Below are 21,259 nucleotides of genomic sequence, written 5' to 3'. Positions count from 1 at the left end.
TTTCTTTGCAAAAGAGGTTCAGAAGTTGGGGTTGTTGGTTTGCAAAAGATAAAGAAAGAGGTTAGGTTATTGATATTATAATTTTTAGCATTTATAATGATCACAATTATTGGTACATTTTATATCTACAATAGCAGATACCAATGTACGGGTACCGGAGTCCTGACAAGTCTCAACACCTCCTCCAATCCTTTAATTTTCAGTGGAATCACAAAAGATTCATAAAAAAGAATAAAAGTTGAGATGAAATACTTATCAGGATTCCTTCTTTCAAATATACAGTCACTTTACAAAATTATTTACATTTCAGATGAATCATCTATCATTAGAGACAGTCATATTCATGACCCCAGGAGAGCACAGATACAGTACATTATATCATTTACCATTTGTTACAAATCTGATTTGATCAAACAATTTTACTATCTGCGTCAGACAACTAAAAGTAGTCTTAAGGAAAGTAAAAGAATACATAGTGGCACCAGGCCAGGCTTAGCTCCAAAAATTTTACCAAAGAAGAAAAGGCTATGGAGCCAAACCAGCAAAAGAAAAATATGTGCCCTATTCCTTGCTTGGACTATAAATTAACACAAGATCGAAGATGGTGGGATTTCGATGATAATCTATCTATGATCTATACTGACTTGTTATCAAAAGATGTGAGTGAAGAAGTTAAAATACATCTGCACATTCCTGGGTAGAATATTGACTGTGCCTACACACAGCAAACTAATAGTACTGAAAAATACATAAGAAAAACAAATGTATTTTGCTAGGTAGCTGCTCTTAGTATCACAAGAATTTTATAAATAAATACTTCTCTTTCTATATTACTCTAAACAGTATCAACCATACATTTTCAATCAACCTCCTCAAAGAAATTTTGTCAAATTTAGTAAATTTACAATACCAAAAGCAAATGGTCATTAGTATTGGACGAAGGTGGAGACACATTTTACTCGACACCAAGCTGAAGTTTTGAAAACCAAAACAGAATTACAGGTGAATGACAGATCACAATATCTTTCAAGCTAAGGCTTTCAGATGTCACAGAACAACAAATGTAAAACATATCCACACACAGAATCACACAAATTCAGACATCCTGTACACTCTATTTACAAGTTTTTTAAAAATAAAATTCATATCACAGTTCAATTTGGCTTTCACATAGTAGCCAAGGGTTTAACAGAATAAAAACATCCTTCATTTAAAAAATTTCACCCTCCCAGGTAACAGACATCTCTGTTACTTGGGAGCCTTCAACACATAATAAATGCTAGAATAGATACAGGACTTAAAATACTTTTTGGGACACCACTTCAGCAGTTCTTGAGTTTTGATGGCTCCCAAAGTCATTTTTAGCAGAGTAACAAAAATCAAAGCTCTTTACCAAAATATTCCCCCACTGGGATTTTCAAATAAAAGAGGAGCATCCCTTGCATTAGGTGCAAGAGAGCAAGAGGTCTTAAATTCAATTTATGACTAGTTAAAAACATAAAACTTTTAAAATCCTGACTTTTTATATTTAGAGCTTAAAATCCATTTGGTAATATCATCGGCCAGAATGGAGAGAATTAAGTATCATTTGCAGCAATTATTTTTCACAAAGTCTTTGGATGAATGAGGGAAAACAGTTTTCTATTGAAGGCCGTCAAACAATAAAATGGGCAAATATCAAATTCAGGCACGCCAAGCCGGCTAGCTTGAAGGCAAAGGAAGGAAAAAGTTGGTGGATGGAAGTTGGGGCTTACTCACAACAGTGTTTGATCACAGACAATAGTGCACAGCCGCCCTCGCGGTCCGGTTCAGGCCGGCCAGAGTGCGGGGTGTGCCATGGGGGTGCCACGCGGGCGCGTTCCCCTGAGCGCTTCCGGTCAGCGAGGTGTGGAATAACGCCGAGGCAGAACCAGCTGATGTCAGCGCGTCCTCCTCGACGCGTCTGGGCTACCTGGGCTGGTTCCGCGGGGCGGCCAGCACCGCGCCCGCGAGCGCGAGCAGCAGCAGCGCCCCCGGGGCGCCCGCGGCGGCCGCCGCCCCCGTGGTGCTGGCCGCGCTCGCGCCACCCGCCGCGCCCGCGCCCACGTCCTGCGCCGCCGTCCTGTTGCGGAGGTTGCCCGCCGCGCCAGGGTCCATGGCCAGGGTGTCGCGGTGGGCGGAGCGCGCGGCCAGGACGAAGTCCTCCTTGCCCGTGGTCATGAGGTCGAACACGCACCAGTCCAGGTACTGGTCCGTGAGGTCGCCGAGGCCCTCGTTGCTGTCCGCCGCCGCCATGGTGGAGGTGGACGGCGGCGAGGACGACGTCTTGGCGACGCACTTGGCCAGGGCGTCCGCCCACGACAACACGTGACCACGATCGCTGTCCAAGTCCATGATCTCGGACAGCGGGCAGCCCTGGACGCACAACTGCACACCGTCGGTTCCTTGGTCGTCGCCCTGCCCCGAGTGCCACGACACGAGCTCGTCGGGCATGCTCGTGGAGAAGGCCAGGTAGCGGCCCACCTGCAATAAGAGAGGAAAACTTTAAAATACGTTCCCCTTTTCCGAACACTCCCGTCCCTCCGCCATAGCCACCATACCCATTAACGAGACATAACAAAATCGAGAGCACCATACCTTTCTCACAATGACGGTGGTCTCGATGTATCGAATCCGGATCTCCACCAGGGACCCGAAGGCCGTGTCCTGGTACCGGATGGTGACCGCCTCGCCCGGGCCGGACTTGTTGGTGCCGTCGATGAAGGTGTCCGGGAGCGGCGCGTCCGCCGTGGCCTCGTACGTCTTGGTCTGGTTCAGGCAGGGCGTGGCCGACCCCTTGACCAGCACCGTCACCTGCGGACAAAACACACCAAACACATCGGTCAGTCTCGACAGTCGCAACAGCAGAACCCCAGCCTCTTCACTCCTCGTGGGACGGACGGGTCAAAGGTTCGGGTAATAGCGCGGGGCGGGGCGGACCGGACCGCGTGGACTCCCCCGGATGTACCAGGGTCGCATGGGCATCCGCTACATGTGTCATCAGCGCGTGCGAGCCCCGCCCCTTCGGCCCCTCCCCCGCCCCGCCCAGGCACACAGGTTAGAGTCTCTAACACTCTAACACAGGTGAGTGACGGTGGCGTGGCGCGCGTCACGAGGCTTCACGTCACAACGCGTGACTAGAAGTGCCGGTCCGCGCGCGCGGCGCTGCGCTGCGCTGTCGGACCGAGTGTACACAGCTCGTCGCCGCGTCGTCAGCCGCGAGGGAGAAGGTCAAGTTTATAATTATATAATAACCCCTTTGCCCCCCTCCTCTCTTTCCCTTGCATTTTCCCAGACACTTTCCCCCCCACCTTAAGGAAACACATGTAGTACATACGTAGACCCACGGTTATCAGCGATGAGCCTATCGCACCGGAAGTGACATCCAGCTGAATGAATGACCCGCGAATGAATGAGTCAAGAACACATGCCTCTCCCCCCCCCCCCAATCCCATACACACACTTTTCTCTTCCGAGAGGCGACTACTGAATTTCTCGTAACGGGAAGGGAGGCCACAGAGGAGGCGAGGGCGTTTCTTTATCAACGACGATGGATGGACGAGGCCAGCAGTCGACAGACGGGCAAGGGGAGGGGGGTGGGGACATGTCGGGCAGAATATAGACACGCAGTCTGGCGGTCTGGCGCGGCAGCTCGCGCTTCTCGCGGGGCGGAGCGGGGCGGGGCGGGGCGGAACGCGGGGCGCTGCTGCAGCACAGGACGCGCGGTGGGGCCGAGCGACACTGCGCCCGCCGCGCCGCGAGTTTGGCCATCTTCCAGCGGCGCGTCCGGGACGTCTCTCTCCTCCTCTCTCACTCCCTACTGCAGCGCGGCGGGCCGCACACTTGTGAGAGCGAGAGAGAGGGAGAGGGAGCAAGCTGCGACTCGGCCGCGGCTTGCAGCAGCCATGACGTCCCAACGGCAGAACAACGCCTCGCCGTGCCAATAGCGTTTCGCGGTGTTCTCGGTCTGGCCCCGCCCCACCCCGCTCCTCCCTCGCCTCGCCCGGCCGCTTTGGCAGCTCGTGGGCGTACCGGGCGTGCGGCCCGCTACGCAGCGACTACGGTGGGGACCGAAACTTTCGACTACACCAATCTGCAGGAGGAGTCAAATCTTTTCCTCCAACTACACATTTCGTGAAACGGAAAAAGGCACGCAGACACGGTGGGTCCATATTTCGAGCTGGGTTTCACTCGCGCTGACACGAGCGGCGGCCACCCATCCCGTCCCGTCCGCGGCGAGCTTATTTTTATCTGCAACCCGATGGACCAAGGACCTGCCCGGCCCCCACCCCAGCCTCCTCACCTGCATTCCGCACGCAGCGCAGCGCGCACCATGCTCGGTGCAGCCGCAGCACAGCGCGACAAATTTAGCACGCCGCAATGGCGGTGCAGTGCAGCACACAGACAGGCGGACGGACGGGGACAGCGGAGGTGAGAGGCGTTTGCTGTCCTGTCCTGTCCCCGGCTCTGCTGCCCGCCCCGCCTGCTCGCCGGCCCCGCGGCCCACAACTTCCTCTCTCTGGCTTCTCAAGTCGCGGCGCGGACAGCCAGTCTCACCGCCCAGCCCTGCCCTCCTCTCCGCCTCCCTCCCTCCTAACTCCGCGGCCCCCGCCCACGGGGGTTGTGGGGTTGACGTACCTTGGTGGTGGCCGTCGCCTGCGACCCGAAGAGCACGGGCTCGTTGGTGACCTGCACGGCGAGGTAGGGGTTGTCGACGAGCGGCCAGGCGCCCTGCACCCGGCACGTCTGCATGTTGCCCTTGAACGTCTTGAGGTGCGGGTCGCCGAACAGGCCGCAGTGCCGCAGGTTGCGCGAGCCCCGGTAGCTGCACTCGGGCCCGGCCTGCGCGGCCTCGGGGGGCGCCATCGTCGAGGGTCGGTCGGGGCGCGGCGTCGAGGGCGGCAGCGGCGGCCGCCCGTGCTTCCGCGGGACGCCCGTCGCCGACCCCGTCTCCTGCTGGAGTCGTTTAGCGCATTCGAATCTGGGCAAAAGAGAAAAGAGGATGATGAGCTTTAACCCGCAGCAGGGCCTGAAACACTTGGCATGCGGTAATATCGTAGTAGTAACACTTACATCGTCTTCAAGTGGATCAACATAGTGTTGGACGTGTGGTAGTTGAGGTTGCCCCTGCACGCCCGCCGGATGTTGTGCATGCAGATGCCGAAGTCGTAGAGCACGCCGCAGTACGCGGCCGAGCCCTCGGGGCCCGCCAGCCCGCGGCTCTCCAGGGACTCGTCGTAGGCCCGCGTGCACGCGTCCAGGTCGCACACCGCGCCATGGCCGTGTCCCAGCGCTGCAACAGGTAGACAAGCTGGTTGTAGTCACAGGGAAACTCCTACGGGGGTAAGCAAGGAACAGAAAGGGATCCAACTGACTACCAAGTAATTGCCTCACTTGCCCGAGCATCGAGTTGTAGGGAAAGTCTTCGACATTGGACGGCCCTTGCCTACCCGAACCCCATTTTCGATGTACATTTTCTACGACTAGATTATTCTGCCGGGCACGATCGGATCGGATTAAGGGGGAGAGGGGGGGGGGGTCACTAAGACATGTAGCCATCCTGAAAATCCCCACCCCCAACGCCTAACAATGGTCTATTTCTATCGGTGAGCGCGGGTGTACTTTTCCCTGACGACTGCATGCTCTGCAGTGCAGCGGCCGGCGGCTTCAGGCAATAAGCGCGGCTCTGGTGCAGCTGACCGCGCCGGCACTGCGGCGTGGCGCCGCGTGGCGTAGTGTAGCGCCGGCGCGCAGCGGAAGCGCCAAGGTCGCTCATTCATTCCTTCCTCCGATCGCTCTCCGCTCCGCTCGACCCATTCATTCAGCCTTCCGTACAACGTTTCGCCCCGCCCCGCTCTCCGGTCCGACCGCGGCGGCGCATCCTGCTCGACGTCATACAGTCCGCCACCATACCGTCCCGACGACGGCCGCCTCTGGCTGGTGCTGGTGCGGGCTCCTCGGCCAGGCCCGCTCCTGCCTTACGCCCCCCCCCCCCTCCGTCCTGCGGCACGACGCGGTGCGGCGCGTGACTGCACATACGCCACCACCTGCTGACGGCCGTCGTGTCCCATGAACGCTTTTCCCCAGACGTAAAACAAACAAAACAAGTACTGTTTAATCATCTCTCCGTGCTAAGGAACTCATGTAGGTGACGCGATTCGGCCGGCCACCCGGCCGGCTGCTCTGCAAACATGAGCGTTACGGCACCCGCGTCGTTGTGAGTATACAGTGAAGTTAGGCAAGCCCGCTCCACGCGCGCACACGGCGGTTGCCTACCGACCGCGGCGATCGTCTCAACAGGGGCCTTCTCTCCTACGGACCTACGGACCCGTTCAGATTACGTGCCCTACGAGGAGGCAAGAGGCCGGGTTGCAAATAGTACGCCCCCCCCCCTCCTTCCACTAGGTTCACGATCACCATGATATTTGAATCCCGGGGTAACAGTATTATGGGGTCCCTATGAACTCCAATGACGATACTAAACATATAATGTGGTAAGGACCATAATTTTGTAAACCCCCCTCCTTTTGGCCACGTAGTACGCAGTACCTGGGCGGTCCCTGTCGCCGCCTTGTCGTCTCAAGGAGCGGCCCCGTCCGGCGCGGCGACACAGATAGCGCCGCGATAAACAATAATAATAATAAAGGTGTGCCCGTCAAGTGATGTACCCGGTCAGAAGGAAAGAAAACAGCGATAGAACGCAAGCGATTGCTGTGTGTCTGTGTGTGCACGAACCTGCTGCGAAGTTGATGAGCAGCACGAGCAGGGCCAGCCAGAGCGGCCCCGTGTTGGCGGCGGGGGCGGCTCGCAGGGGCGGCGGGGCCGGGGGCGGGTCCGGGGGCGAGGGGGGCCTCTGCCCCATCACGCGGCACTCATCTCCGCTCCATAACCTCGACCATCTGCAGAAATGGGAAGAAACAAAAAGAGTTAGCAAAGTGCCAATCACATCCCTTGCGACAGTCATGGGACCCGGGTACAGTCGGGTACAGTACACACAATGAGGCCATACGTAATAGTCGCAGCAGTGCCTGGTGACGCGACACCTCCATACGGCCGAGAGTATTCCACGTGGCATAAACACAGCCTTGCTCTAGCAATACCAACACGTTGCATACTTGCAAGTACGTAGTATCTCTCTTCTGTCCGGAAAGCACACAAAAGCCTCTCTCGACCTCACATATATTCATACACCTATTTTCAGAAGCGAGCGAGCGTTTCCTGTGTTGTTGTCCCGCATGGACGTTCTTCTTCTCCACATGTACGAAATATAAAACGAAGGCTATAGAAAACGTCGCGCGCTTCCTGACGGGCCCCGGGGGAGGGGAGGAGAGGAGGGGGCTTTAGCCCGGCACAACAACGAGCAGGGAACAAGATTTACGGCCGCAAGGCGGAGCTGTGGCGGGGCGGGGCCCTCATGCCTCGGCCTTATTCACAGCAGCAGCAGCAGCAGCAGCAGCAGCAGCAGCAGCAAACGGGCGGATGGGTCGGGATGGCCGTCGGGCAGCAGCGAGCAGCGCGGCGGCGGTCAGATCAAATCCCATCCAATACCTCTCCCCCCACCCCACACACACTTACTGTGAAATCACCTGGAAGCGTTTGAGCTCAAGTCGGCGATAGCCAAGTATATTTTCCCCGTCTTCACAGTATACGATCTCATTGTATATTTGTTTCTTAGTTTCGGCGGACACGCGAAATTCTTTTGGATACATACTGTAGGAGCACTTTCAGATTCATTCAGCACATACCACGGTGAACAATCTTAAAGATTTCTGTGGGAAATACTATGTGTAATTTTCCAGTCACATAAAAATCAATGGGTTTGAAGATCTTTGATATCGATATTCATTATTTTACTAAATATTCCGCAGGTCTCCGGAAACCAGCCAATTAATTTATTGTGTAGTATACTGTCTACAAGATTTCTGAGAGTGTACTATATAGTAATAATAATAATCGTGCACTTTGCACGCAGGATTAAAGTTTAACTGTGCACCTCGGTGCACCTCCTTCAACACACGCACACACGCACGCACGCACACACACACACACACACGAGCCTACGCATTATTATACACGATACGAGCAGGAAATAAGTGACTCGCACGGAGCTTATCGAAATACTGCATCGCGAGAGACAAAAGAATAACGCGCCGCCGCGGGTGGGGGGGGGCAATGCGGGTACGGGGTTAACCAGACTGGAATTCCAGGCGGCGGCGCGGCGGCTTCAGACGGGAGAGGGGCCGGACGGACGGCTCGGGTCCACAAAGTATTCATTTATTCTTCCGATTCGTTCCGAAACGCAGCCAAGTCCCCGCGCAGCAGTCGCGCCGGCAGTCACTCAGTGACGGGCGGGGAACAGCACTTCCATCCATGTCGAGCGCGCAGCGCAAAACGAGTATGTAAGTACGTATGGGCATGGGCGAGGACAAAACTTGCAGCAGGTATGTACAGCAAGCACACTTGGAGCAGTGCGTCCGCTCGTATGGCGTCTCACAGTATAAACCGAAAGGGACGGACGCAGTCAGACGTGAAAGGGATACACTCCAAACAAATGTTTATGTACACATATTTTTATAGTCGACTTTCCATGTCAAGTTTCAAGCTTCTATATTTCCCCCTTTTCCGCTGCCTGGTGTATCCGTGTCACCGTCTCTCTTGTCTGCCTGTCTGTCTCTCTCGCTCCTTACCTCTACGTGCGCGTCGTGGCGAGGCGTGGTGTCAAACACTCGTATATACGACGTGCCCGATAAGCCCCCCCGGGCATATCGCCCAGCGTTATCCTTTTACACTCTCCGAGGACGCCCCGAGCCCCACGCCTCGCCCAGCCCAGCCCCGCCCGCCGCGCCCAGAGGTGATAAGGCGAGCACCTCGGCATAATCATAATCCCGGCCCTCTCATCATTCCTGGAGCGAGTGTATAGAGGAAGTCGGTGGTCAGTTGCTGAGCTGCTTTTATTGCAGGCACTGCAACGACAACAATCCACAATCGCGCTCACGGTTTTTAAAATTTTCGCGCGTAAAAACAATAAAAGATAACGCGATGATGATAAAAGTTGACGACGCCGTTTTCGTATTCAACAGTGTATGGTCGGAGGGAAGGACGGGGAGGAAGGGGGGCTGTGGCCCCAAGGGCGTAGCAGCAGTGAAGAGGCACGGCACAGCACAGGGCATCCGTGATACGTGAGGTGTAAGGTGAGATGGGCGAAAGGAAAGGGGGATAAAAGGGAGGGGAGGAGGAGGGGGAAGAGGAGGAGGGGGAGAGAACAGGATGGGGAGGTGAGAGGCGGGACAATGAGGCGGGCAGACGCACGGGCAGGCGGCGGCGGCCGGCGGCGCGAGGAACAGATGTGAGCCCCCGATGTGCGCCGGGTAGAGCGTGACCAATACGGCAGTTCGGTTCAACTTGGGTCAGGTGGTATTTCCTTACATGGGGGCTGCAGGCTGCACGCTGCACCACGCGGTGGTGGGACGAGCAGCCTCCATCGGCGTCGTGCAGCCTCGCGAGAGCCTCCCGTCCTGAACCGGTGAACGTTCACCGGCGGTGTGTTCACTGTTCACGCCGTCGCACGTGTCTCCGTGCACACGGCCCCAGTCCGCCCGCCCGGCCGCCACATCAGCACATGCCCATCAATAGCATTCAAGTACACGTCTCTACATACTGACTACTGATGATCTCGACGCGACGCGCGGATCAGGCGAACGTCAGTCCGTCAGTGAGGACGGTCTCGAAACGTTTTACCCTCTCTGAGCGTTAATTCGCGGAACGTCGCGATAATACTCGCTGCGCCCGCCCCGGGGCCGAGTTCAGACTAATCTCGATCGAAGAGAACGGACAGAGAAAGAGAGCGAGACAGAGAGAGGCGACCAGCAAAAAAGAAACATCGGCAGGCGGCAGGCAGGGCCCGGCCGATATATCATTTCGAAAGGGCCAACCTCGGCTGGCCCATGGCAACCCTTTGGTCCCTCCTCCTCCTCCTCCTCTTCCTCTCCCCGGAGCCACGGGAATTAATTACAAACCGCAGCGGTCCTGACGGCTCTTCTTTATTGCTCCCTCCCCTTTTTTTTCGGTTTGATAAGTGCGCATCGCGGGGCCGGGCGGGGCCAGGCGGGGCGGGGTCCTTGATACGGTGGAACACCTCCGCCGTTCGGCCCCGGCCCCGCATACCTGTCCGCCCCGCCCCGCCCCGCAGGGCCGCGTCGCGGTGCGCTGCTGCTGCCGGTGTCTTGTTCCTTTTCTCCCCCGGTCCGGTTCGGGAGGCAAGGGGCCCCCCGACAGAGATCTGACAGATCTCATATGCACGGCCTGCTCCTGGCGCACACAAAGGAGGGCCCACCCTGCCCTGTACGTACCGAGACATGCTTGCTGCGCCCTACGGTGCCGCCTCCCAACTGACGGGAGGGTGCCCCGTCCCGGCGAGAGAGATCCGCGCCGACCAGATTCAGCGAATCAAAGGGGGGAAATTCGCTGACTTGGAGAAAAGCCGTCATGGCGAGGGTGCGCGGGCCGCGTCCGGGAGGGAGCCCTGCCCGGCCCGCGGCGGTGGCCTCCTGCAGCGCGCGAGGCTCGCCCCGGACGCGGCCGACAGATAAGTGCCGCGCTGACTGCGAGGGAGCGTCTTCCGCGGCGTGCATCGGGCGGGTCGCCAGGCGCCCCGCGGGTCACCCCGTTGCTCCACAGCACAGAGGTCCCCGACGACGACCTCGGCGGCGACGGCTGCGGCCGGTGCTGACGGCACACCCGCCGCCCGCCCACGCGCGGGAGCCGCGGAGGGCGCCACGTAGTCGGCTAGGAACATGAGCCCGCCTGGAGTTGAGCCCAAACCACTGAGGGTCCAAGCAGTGTCGATATAAGCCAAGGACCAAATCTGACGAGTTAGGCTCGGGACTAATCTCATATCGGGTACTCAAATCCACGGAAAATGCTGCTTCTTTCTGACAGAGTGGGCCGGGCCGAGTCGCCCGGAGGGGAGCCTCCCGTGGCAGCACTGGCTTGATGGCTGTCGGCAAGCGGTATGAATTCGGGAGGAGTTGAACCGGAGCGATTCGCGGCGGAGGGGTGCGGAGAGGGCGGCGGAGGGCTGTGCGAGGGCCGCAGGGGGCCCGGCCCTGCCGGGGGATGATTGTGATGGAGTGCTTCCCGGAGTCGGGCCGGGGGCCCCGCGGAGGGTGGGACGGCGGTGGGCCGAGGCCGAGGGGCTTCGGCGAGGGTGGCGGAACGGTCTGCAAAGTGCACGGGGGGTAAGCTGGGGGAATGGCGCAATCAAGTGAATAGACGAGGGGAGCGTGGGGTGGTGGCGGGGCGCTGCTGGGGCCGAGCTGCACGGCTGGGGCTGCGGCTGCGGACAATAACAATAACACCAACTCCCGCCGCACCGCCCGCCGCCCTCCCGCCCCTCATCTCGCTGTGACAGCCCGCTCCGAAAGGGTGCAGCCGGCATGCATGCATGCATCCAGCTCGGCGGCCGGGCGCGGCAGGACGGGGCCCTCATGTGTGCCCCCATGCTTGTGATGCGAGCCCTACCCTCTGCGGGAGGGGCGGGGAGGCGGGGAGGGGCTCCTATAGTGTGACGAGCAGGGGCGGGGCGGGGCCCCTCTTGTGCAGGGCGGCGGGAGTGGGGCGGCCGGGGCTGCCGGGGCCTGCCCGTTCCGTGCGGGGTTGCCGGACTGCGCCGCCGGCCCGGCCCTGCCCGCCTGGAGGAGCGCGGTCGGCCAGCCCGACGCCGCCGAGGAGCTGCAGCCGGCAGCAGCCCTCCTGCGCCCCCAGCCACCTTCAGACCCGGGACGTGTTCGCCGGCACCTGCCTTGCCAAGGCCCATACACATACATCTACGCCATAGCTTGTCGAGAAAGTCTTTCTTCTAAATCCTGGCCGAGCAGGATGTTCCCACCCACGCACGACGGCGTCGTCAGCTACCCCAGGGGTTGCTCACCTCGCACCGCCCCCGCACTCCACCCGCTCCAAGTGTCCAGCACGGCACGCGGGTCGCCGCTAGAGCGTATAACCGGGAGCCCACACGACCTTGCCGATGATGACGTTCTCGGCCATGACGACGTCGTCAGCGATGCCCCCGCGGGGATGAAGCGCGCCGCACTCTCCACCACCAGCTCCAGTACCGCACACGGGGGACTCGGCGGGGGCCGCCGCTGCCGGAGCGTGTCACTGGAGCCCTGCCCGGCCGCAGCCCTACAATTTCCCCATTCCCTACCCCTTATTTGGCACCCGTGTCATTACGTCGGCACGGGGGCCAGGGGCGCCCGGCCTCTGCGTCGCACCGCCAGCCCCGGCCCCGCCTCGGCCACGCCCCACCGCTTGGCTAGCTGAGGCCTAATTCGATTACTTTACCTCCGTTTACCAAACTGTCGGTCATTTCGAGACGATCGACACGAATGGGTGCCAACATGACCACATCCACATCACACACACGCACACACACAATCACCAACGAGCCCGCCTCCCAGCAGCACCTCTCGGTGCCCCCCCCCCCTCCACGTGGTTTAATTTGCGCGAAATGTCACGTGCAGAGGCTCGCAATTTGAGGAGGAGAGGCGTTCGACGCGTGGATGACGAAATAAAACAGAATGGGGAGTGGAGGGGGGGGGGGTCGCTAATTGCTACGGTGGTATGCGCGATATGTCCCCGCCGTACGTCCTCCGCCGCATGCCGCTGCAGAGGCGTGGAGTGGCGTGGGGAAGAGACGAATTTCAATTTGCTGATGGGTCCGCTGCCTCTGCGGAAGGGAAAGGGAGTGCTTCACTTCCGTTAGTGTGGCACAGAGAAGGCACCCGCCCGCTCCAAAGTTTGCCCGCGTGGCCGTCCGAGTTTGGCGGCTCAAATAAAATTTGGTCGGGGCGCAGAAGAGTAAGTGAACTGGGGTTTCTCATGGCCATGTGACAGGACGGTGGAAAGGGGCGGAGCAAGGGGAGAACACAGAGAAAAGAGAGGGGGGGGGGGTGCGCCCGCAGGGCTGTGCTCTATCAATACTGCCTCGTTCTCGCCCGCGCTCCACTTCAAACGACCCTCGTTAGCGACACATCCACCACCCCACCACGCCCCGCCCCGGGCATACCGCCCTCGCCAGCTGCCAGCCCAGCCCTACAAACACAGGGGCGTAGGCGGGGAAGGGGTCCCCCCCTCGAGCCTGCGCTCTCTGAATGGCGACTCTCATGAGCTTTCCAGACCTCTCATTTAGCCTCTCTCATAGCTGTGCGACGCCATTTAAATTCTGTAATAACGAGGCAGTGTGCCCGGCACATCTGAGTTCAAAACGCCTACACATCGCACTTGCAGCATTAGCGGTTCTAATATATATTCCAGCAGGGGTCCTAGCCTGGGTCCTCCACCCCAGTAGGGGTGGCCCAGCCAGCCACCCCCAATGCGGGCGGGGGCGGACGCGGCGAAACGGGATGTTGAAACGATTATTGAAAAGGCAAGATGGGCGCCGTAACGACATCGTTTTCGACAAAAACCAGGCCGCCCGCCCCTTCGAGTGTAAAATGCCGGGCATTACTCCCGAAGGGTGCTCCTCCTGCCGCTGCTGCTGCTCCAGGGGGCAGCACATCGCGAACAAAGTGCGTCCTGTCCGCTCAATGGGAAGAATACGGCGCATAGAACGCGCGGTCGGTGAAAAGGAGGTGGAATAAGAAAGCCGGCGATGCGGAGCGCGGCTGAGCCGAGCGGAGCCACCTGCGATTCTATCCCTACATGGCGAGCCTTTGGCCTGCCTTCGCCCAGCCTTTCTTGTCATTTACGTATGGAAGAGGAGGAGGAGGAGGAGGAGGGGGAAGAGGGGGCGGAGGAGGCGGAGGGGGCAGCGGGGGCCCCGACCAGATGGGCCGGGCGCTCTCCAGGCAGGCAGCACAGCCTACACCACACCGCGCCCAGGCGGCGTTGCCAGGTCGGCCCCCCCGGCCCGGCCGGACCGGTACGCCGGGCCGGGCCCAGCACCGCGCTCAGCCTCAACGCCTGATCTGGACCGCACCGCGCCGCCTGGAGACTCCAGCATCCGTTCTGTTTAGGCGCGCGTTTTCCAGGCACCTCTCCAGGTACCGCGGCGACGGCTCTTTGTGACGCCTCGGCCCCGGCTCCAGGGGGGGAGCCCCCGACTCCAGGAAAGGCGGCAGGCCTGGAGGACGGGCCCTCCTCTCCGGGCGCGGAGCAAATCAAAGTCTCCTTGAGCTCCTTGACCGACACCCACTCGCTGCAGGCGGATGCACGGTGCACGGCTCGAGCTGGCGGGGCCGGCGGGGCCCCTCAGGTGCAGGGCGGGGTGGTATGTGTTGGCGGAGTGTGGTGCGAGGTCTGGGCGTGGCGCGGCGTGGCGAGGCGGCCCGGGTCACACCTGCATCGGCCGGCCGCGGCGGGGCGGGCCCAGCCAGAGGCCCAGGCGGCCCGGGCAGCATCCCTGCCAGATGAGCGATGGGGCAGCAGAGGGGGCTCCGACCGTTGCGTTACGAGTGATTCCGATCTCTCCCTCCCAAACCAACCATACATACCTCCCGCCCCGTCCAGTTTCTTTAGGGGCCGGGGTGCTATGGTAACCGCAGAGCCGTGCCATGGGGACCACGGACCACGGGGGCTTTGCGGCTGCCCGGGGCGAGGCGGAGCTCTCGGCCTATGGGGCCTCTCTGCCCAAGGCTACGCGCCGTGCGGCTGGGAAAACACAGCTTATCCAGAACAGCCCCGCACCGCGCCCCGCCACGCCACGCCCGAGCAGCGCGGTGAAAGGGTGCCGCTGGAGGCGGGCGGGCCCGAGGGCGGGCCCCAGCCACACATGCACGTACGCTGCACATGGCGCGGCTGGCGTTCAATCGCCGAACGAAGGGCACTGCGTGGAAACCGTTTCGCGCCGAGCGGAAAGTAAACGTGACAAGTGTAGAAGAGCATGTATACCAGGTGAAGTGGCTGACGACTCCCACGCCGTGCACTTTCGTAGTGTCATACTGTACCGCACGCACGGGTGCGAGCGGGTTTGCCTATCCATAACCTCGCTGCCCGCGGCTCCTCAGGGCCCCGTGCGGGTAGGCAACCTGGCCGCACCCGTGCGTGCGGGAAGGTATAACTGCAAAAGTGCGCGGCGCGAGTCAGCCACTAATACTTTTACGTCTACTTTTGTCACAAGCCTGTACGGTGCGACACCTGGGCCGAACACTATGTGTGATTGGCCACGCATTCGTTGGGCGTGTTGTACCGAGTGTAACTGTGAATACGGAGCAGTGCTGCGGGATTGCATACTCAATATGGCTGCAGGGGCCGAGGCCTCTTCCGGGTGTGAAGAATAGGCAGACCCGCAACACTGCTGCGTATGTATTCACAGTTACACCCGGTACGCACCAGGACACGACGAGCTCGCGCTCACAGGAAGGAAGCTGCCGCGAGGTGCGTCGACATGGGCAGGGACCGTTTTGGATCTATTTCCGAGTCGTTATTCTGGGCCAGCGGCGCGCCGCCACCACGCCGCGCCCGGCCGGGCGCGACCCACCTGCAGCTGCGCGCGGGTGAGGACCACCTGCAGCTGCGTCCGGATCCGGCAGCGGTGCGGTTTGGGAGGTGAAACTATACGCTCGCTGATACAAGGGGCAACACGTTCAAAGTCGGTCAGAGACAGCTGTGGCAGACAGTGGGTCCCGTGGGTCTGCGGGTGCTCGTCGGCGGCTGTGCAGCGTCTGCCTCCTGCGCCAATGGAACGCGGTCGCCTCATTCTGCTGCTTCCGAGAAGCCCGAGGTCCTCGGAGGGCTGTTCGTTCACCCCCCCCCCCCCTTTTCCTCGGCCCGCCCCCCGCCCAATATCCGGCGGGGCTGCGAGCGGCAGAGGAGGGTGTCAGGCAGGAAGTGTCAGCACAGCCTGTTTACCCAATCACACGGCCCTAATGAATTTCGCAACACGGAGCACCGCCCTCCTCGTTGGAGAGACACGTGCAGGGCAGGACCAGGACCTGGGGGACAACATCCGCATGCGTCCGCGCCGTGCACCATCCTCGCACGGCGTAGACTCTTCTGCACAGCCTCGGAGGGGCTCTCTACAGCCTCATAGTCGTACAGCTTCAACTTCAAAAAGGGTTATTACGACGGCTTGCTGAACCCCTTTCTCATGACAAGCGTCGCCGGTGTCGCCCGGGGGAGAGTGCGAGAGAGAGAGGTTCGCCCGCTCTTCGCGCCCGGGCAGTCTCCCCGCGCGTCCCGACCACAAGGTGCAAGGTCGGCGGGCCGAGCGAGCGAAGCGGGGCAGAGAAGCAAACCGGTCGCTCTCCCATCTTCTACGATCTGCGTGCGGGCCGAACCGGCCCGCGGGACAGGGAGAGAGAGGGAGAAAGGAGAGAGGGACGGTGAGCGGGAGTGAGATAGGGGAGAGGGGGCGGGGGGAGGAGGGAGATTCCCGAATGACGCTCCAGCGTTTAAGTCCAACTGTGTGTAGGCAAATTAGGGGAGAAAAGAGGGCAATTTGTGGCGGAAAGCGGTCCGTGGGGCCGCGGCAGAGCAGGAGGACGCCGCTCGGTTTAAAAACCCCGCGGCGCGTCTCACCTGCGCAGCCACTAAGCCCCTGCTGGGCGCGCGCTCTCAATAGCGTGCTGACAGATTTCCCCGAATTCTTAGAGGCGCTCGCGGAAAAGGGGGAAGAGGGGGTGGCGCCTGCGGCCGCGGAGCGACTGGTGACTCTTTGGAACGCAGGTGTCAAAAGTGGAGCCATCTCGCGAACAGCTGCTGAGGAGCCGCTGGGGCCGCGCGCGCGGCGGTGTAGGAGTACCCAGGACCCCGACGAGAGTCTCCCGTAGGTTCAGCGCTGATGGCACCTGGTGGAGGGTGGTCGGTGGGCGTGCGAACTTCGCGGGAACACTGGGTAATCCCGAGAGTGGCAGTCAGCTGACGGACCTGTCACCTGCTCGCCCGACTCCATCATCCACTATCTCTCTTCCGGCGAGCGGAAAGAGGCCGTCAGTCTCCGTCTCTCCGCTCAACCCCATTGAGCGAGCCGATCACAGTTCGCTCAAATGCAGGCAAGGGGTAACCCCCTCGCCCCGGTCCCTCTCCTCCTCCTGAAAAGTTGCGCACTCTATTTCGGTCTGACAAGCCCGCCGTACCGCCGGGGACAAGAGATGGAGGGGTGCGGGGGCGGTGGGAGCCCGAACAGGGGGCGCAGTTTGCACAGGTGACACTTTGCAGCCGAGAGTGTGAGGTTAGGGGGCGTCCACCACCGCGGCGGGCGAGTCCAAGTGATATCGGCGACGTTCCTCGGCCAGGTCAGGACCGCCGGCGGCGAGCTCGTGTGCTGAAAAACGTTCTGCTAAGCGGTAGTGCCGGGCGTCAGCAGGGTGCGCGGAGGGGACGGGGGGCAGCAAGGCTCTCCCGTGTGGCTGCTGCTGGTCGCGCTGCTGCGCGCGGGCTGCTCGGGAGCGCGAAAAACAGAGCGATCAAACGGAGAGAAAGGCGTGAAAAGTGGCGAGGACTTACATCTCCTGGGCGCGGCGAAGGCGAAGGTAATCCACTCTCAGGCCGAGGCCGGCACACGCATCCTAGGGCTTCGTTAGGGTTCGCACTCGCACTACATGCAGGACTGCGCGGATGTTTCGATTCTGCGCACGGAGCGACGCGCGTCCTGGTCGTTCGAGAGCTCTGGTCGAACTAACAGCCGCCGCCGCCCGCCGCTCGGCACTCGGTCGTCGCTCGGGACTCGGGGCGGAGGACGAGGGTGGGGGAGGGGGGAGTGCGGGAGGGGCGCGAACATCGACCCGAGGGCTCCGAGCGGAGCGGCTGCGGCGCGCGCGCACCCTGGCGGACGCGGCTGGAAGCTGGCACCACGGGCGTACGGCGGGCGGGCCATGGCGGGCGGGCTTGAGCCGAGGCGCGGCGCGGACCCACGGAAGTTATGGGCTTATGAATGTCAAACGATTCGGGGGAGGAAAGAGGACGTTCTGGGAGGCGAAGCGAGAGCCCCGAGGGGGACTTGGGTGGGTGTCTCACCCGAACATAAAGTGGCATTTGTGACGGGTGCTCCTTGTGCGACGCCCGTGGGCCGGCTGTTATTGTCGGATTGGTCGCAAAGTAAGAACACGAGTGTTAAGAGGAGGTGGTAAACCTCGGTTTCAATAAAACTAACTAACTGGGCAACACTAAAAATGGAAAACATACCATCCTTCTAAGTGTGTAGGTTGCGGCGAGCAGTTTGTCACGCCCAGCGGAAGCTCTTCCCTCCGTGTAATATTACACTACATTGAGTTTGCGATGACCTGGTGGTTCGTGATGATGTCTCATCACTTCGGCCGCTCTCTGGTCAAAACGGTCGTCTATGGAGCGATGAGTCACCATCGGAGGGGGCGGAAAAGATTAGCTCAGCGAATTTGCAAACAACTGATCCTGGAGTCCGCCGCCGTTTCCGTCGTCAACGCAGCACATTCCGGCGCGTTTCCTACTCTTACAGATCGTTTGTATACATGTTTTTCAGTAAGAAGCCGAATAAAAGTCTAAAGTATCTATGATGCGTAGGAATTGTTGCGTCATTGCGACTGGAGTGTGGTGTGATGGCGACGTGAAGCGCTGCCCGTACAGTGTCTACGGGAGTCCCCTGCAGCTCTGCTGTACCGCATGCAGCCGTGTGGGAGCGTTGCCTACCTACACGGGGTACTGGCAAAAGGTCCCTCCCCCCGTCAACGCCATGGCATGGCATGCGAAACCTTGCATTTACGCTTTTGGTCCAACTTTGTGAGGATTTTCTTCTAACAGCATCAAAAAGAACTTCAAGAGTATAGCTAACCGCCAGACTTTTCCAGGTACTCTTCCTGTTCGACAATGGGTTACGACGACAGCTGTTCTATCGTAAAATTAATTAATTTTGATTTCAAAGTCAAACCGGGAAACCCACAGGAACGAAACGAATTTTCATTTACGGCTTCGTCATAATCGGCCCGCCTCCAACTCCTCCCTTCATCCTCCCCCATCCCCTCATGAATAAAGGCCCAGCGCGGAGGGGTGAGGAGAGAGAAGGGGGAGGGGGGGAGGAGGTGTGATGGGGCCGTAACAGAAAGATCCAAAAGGTGCGTGTGTGTGTGAGCCAAGTCGAATACCCCCTCCCATTCTTCTCCCGCTCCCCCCTTCCGCTCCCCCTCTTTTCCCAACCTTTGCTCCTCCAGCGACCGGTTCCCCACGCCGCCGACGCGATCGGCCCGTGTTCAGAGAGGTGTCCAGGCTGCGTCCGTGTTGCGCTCTCTGTGGTGCGGCCGACAGCCGCCACACCAGCGCTGCCAACGCGGGGGGGGGGGGGGGCACAGCAGGGCTCACAGGACAAAGGCTGCAGGGCTTCTCTTCCAGTGGCCAGGAGGACCTTCTCTCATGGCCCCGCCAGTTGTGCCCTCTCGCCCCGCGCCGCCCCGCGCGCCACCCGATACTACCCGTTGCCAAAGGTGTCAAGTCTGCGACACCTCCGGCCCCTGCGACCGCAGACCACCTAGCTCGCGGGGCTCTGCTGTGCCGCGCCAGCCCCCGCCGCTCCCATCTTGTTCGTGTGGTAAAACTTGTCGCAGAAAAGAGTTGGCGGTCATTATTCCTCTCAAATTTCGAAAACGTAAGTTGAGAACTCTAAGCATAGCCCTTTTCCTAACGAGATAGCGCGGAAAGTCACTTTATTTACAGAGCCTTTTGAGGGTGCTTCTTACATATGCTGTACTTTGTTGCGCACCGAGGCTGAGCTCCCGCGCCCACTATACTCGACTCGTCCCACTCGTTCTCCTCGGTCCAATAAGGGTCCAGCAACGCGTCGTTTGACCGGCACGCGGGGCGCGGCGGCAGTGGAGGAGATAGGGATCCGGGGGCGACGACGACGGCGTGGTTTTGGCAACATGCGGCCCCACCCTCCTTGCTGCCCGGGCCCTCGCGAAGCACGGGAAGGGTATGAGAGGAATGCAAGATGCAAGATGACTCGGCTCTGCTCATGCAGCAGGAAGGAGGTGGAGGAGGTGGCGAAGGAGGGGGCGAGGAGGCGGCGGCTGCGGCGCGGTGTGGCTGGGCAGGGCCGAGGGGCAGCCTCTATCGAACACGGCATCGGGGACGTCTGCAGGCCTGCAGTCCAAACGAATGCTTGTTGCGGCCGCAGCGCAGTGTGCGATACAGTACTCGCAAACGACTCGGGCCGAGTTGGTGCACATGCGGGTGTTTGTTCGGAGGGCGGCGTCCTCCTGGCCCCGTCTCGGCCCAGAGAGAGAGGGGGAGTATGGTTACTATGAAACTTACCATGAAACCCAGGGGAAACGTGATCCAGTGAACCCCACATTCTGAACTTTAAATGAAACTCACAGACAATTTTCAAAATTTCCCCGACACCCAATTTATGTAATGCAATGCTTTTATATGTATTCGTAAACACTCTTGCAAAACTTATTCCTGAAATATTCAAAAACCGCAGAACTTTAAAGTTCTGCGGTCTTTTTCAGAAATTCATAAACACACTTAACGGCAGATGTGCGCCAGATTTACGGTGTAGCCAGAGTACCAGGTAGCTGACTTATATTCAGGGCACCTCAACTCACTCCCTTGTAGTGTACACCAGATTGCCAAGATTACCAGATTATTATTACCAGACGAATATTTTGCTTCTGGGGCATAAACGCCTGTGACTAGAGGTCCTGACAACTTATCTTGACCGAAGAGGCATCCGCACTCGCAAGTTGCTCAATAAGAGGAACAAAAAGAAGGTAGCACTGAGGGGGTGGCTTGGCGTAGTGCCGCCCCTAAACAAAGTAGAACGCCGGCGACCATACTGTGTTTTATCGCGAGTGGATGTGTTATCATAAATCAAGTTTTGTAGAAATTGTAAAGAAAAATTGGGTCCATACTAAAACGGCGTAACAACACAGTGTCAAAGAGTGCTTCTGCAAAGTTTGGCTTCGGAAAAGTAAGTTTATACAATCTTCTAAACCGTCCCGGTGTCGTTGTTTAGGTTAGTGTACGGACATATTACATTGGTTCTATTTTAACTCAGTGATCATGACTCAACTGTCGTAATAAACTTTGCCATAGGTGGTACCAAGGTGCTAGATCCATAGGCCCGTTCTAAACTGTTTGAAATCTAGCGACACGCATCCTAACCTCTGCTAGACTGTCGCTCATCTTCTGCATTGTTTAGGGACGGCACTACGCCACGCCACCTCCTCATCAGTGCTTCCTTCTTCTAGTTCCTCTTATCGGGCAACCTCCTCTTAAACAAAAGCGCAGTTATTTGGCCCTGAAAAGTAGGCAACCGCTGTACGGGGCACTC

General features: G+C 59.2%; 1 protein-coding gene across 2 annotated transcripts; it reads right to left on the bottom strand.

Moving 5' to 3' along the window:
* Positions 1–61: 61 nt before the first annotated feature.
* Positions 62–17,651, bottom strand: LOC113206250 (repulsive guidance molecule A). Of its 2 annotated transcripts, none has more exons than XM_052269001.1 (6): positions 17,464–17,651; positions 6,754–6,917; positions 5,092–5,311; positions 4,657–4,999; positions 2,617–2,832; positions 62–2,502 (listed from the first exon to the last, which is right to left on the bottom strand). In XM_052269001.1, the coding sequence occupies exons 2-6, from the start codon at positions 6,878–6,880 to the stop codon at positions 1,948–1,950; spliced, it is 1,461 nt and encodes a 486-aa protein (XP_052124961.1). In that variant the 5' UTR covers positions 6,881–6,917; positions 17,464–17,651; the 3' UTR covers positions 62–1,947. The 2 variants fall into 2 exon arrangements, with proteins under 2 accessions (XP_052124961.1, XP_052124960.1); XM_052269000.1 differs by lacking the exon at positions 17,464–17,651 and adding an exon at positions 10,368–10,490.
* Between the last annotated feature and the right edge of the window lie 3,608 nt (positions 17,652–21,259).

The sequence above is a fragment of the Frankliniella occidentalis genome, unplaced genomic scaffold, assembly GCF_000697945.3.
Source record: "Frankliniella occidentalis isolate FOCC.00 unplaced genomic scaffold, Focc_3.1 Scaffold80, whole genome shotgun sequence".
Taxonomy (NCBI): Eukaryota; Metazoa; Arthropoda; class Insecta; order Thysanoptera; family Thripidae; genus Frankliniella; species Frankliniella occidentalis.
The sequence above is the reverse complement of the archived record's forward strand: the minus strand, read 5'-3'. Positions and strand labels throughout refer to the sequence as shown.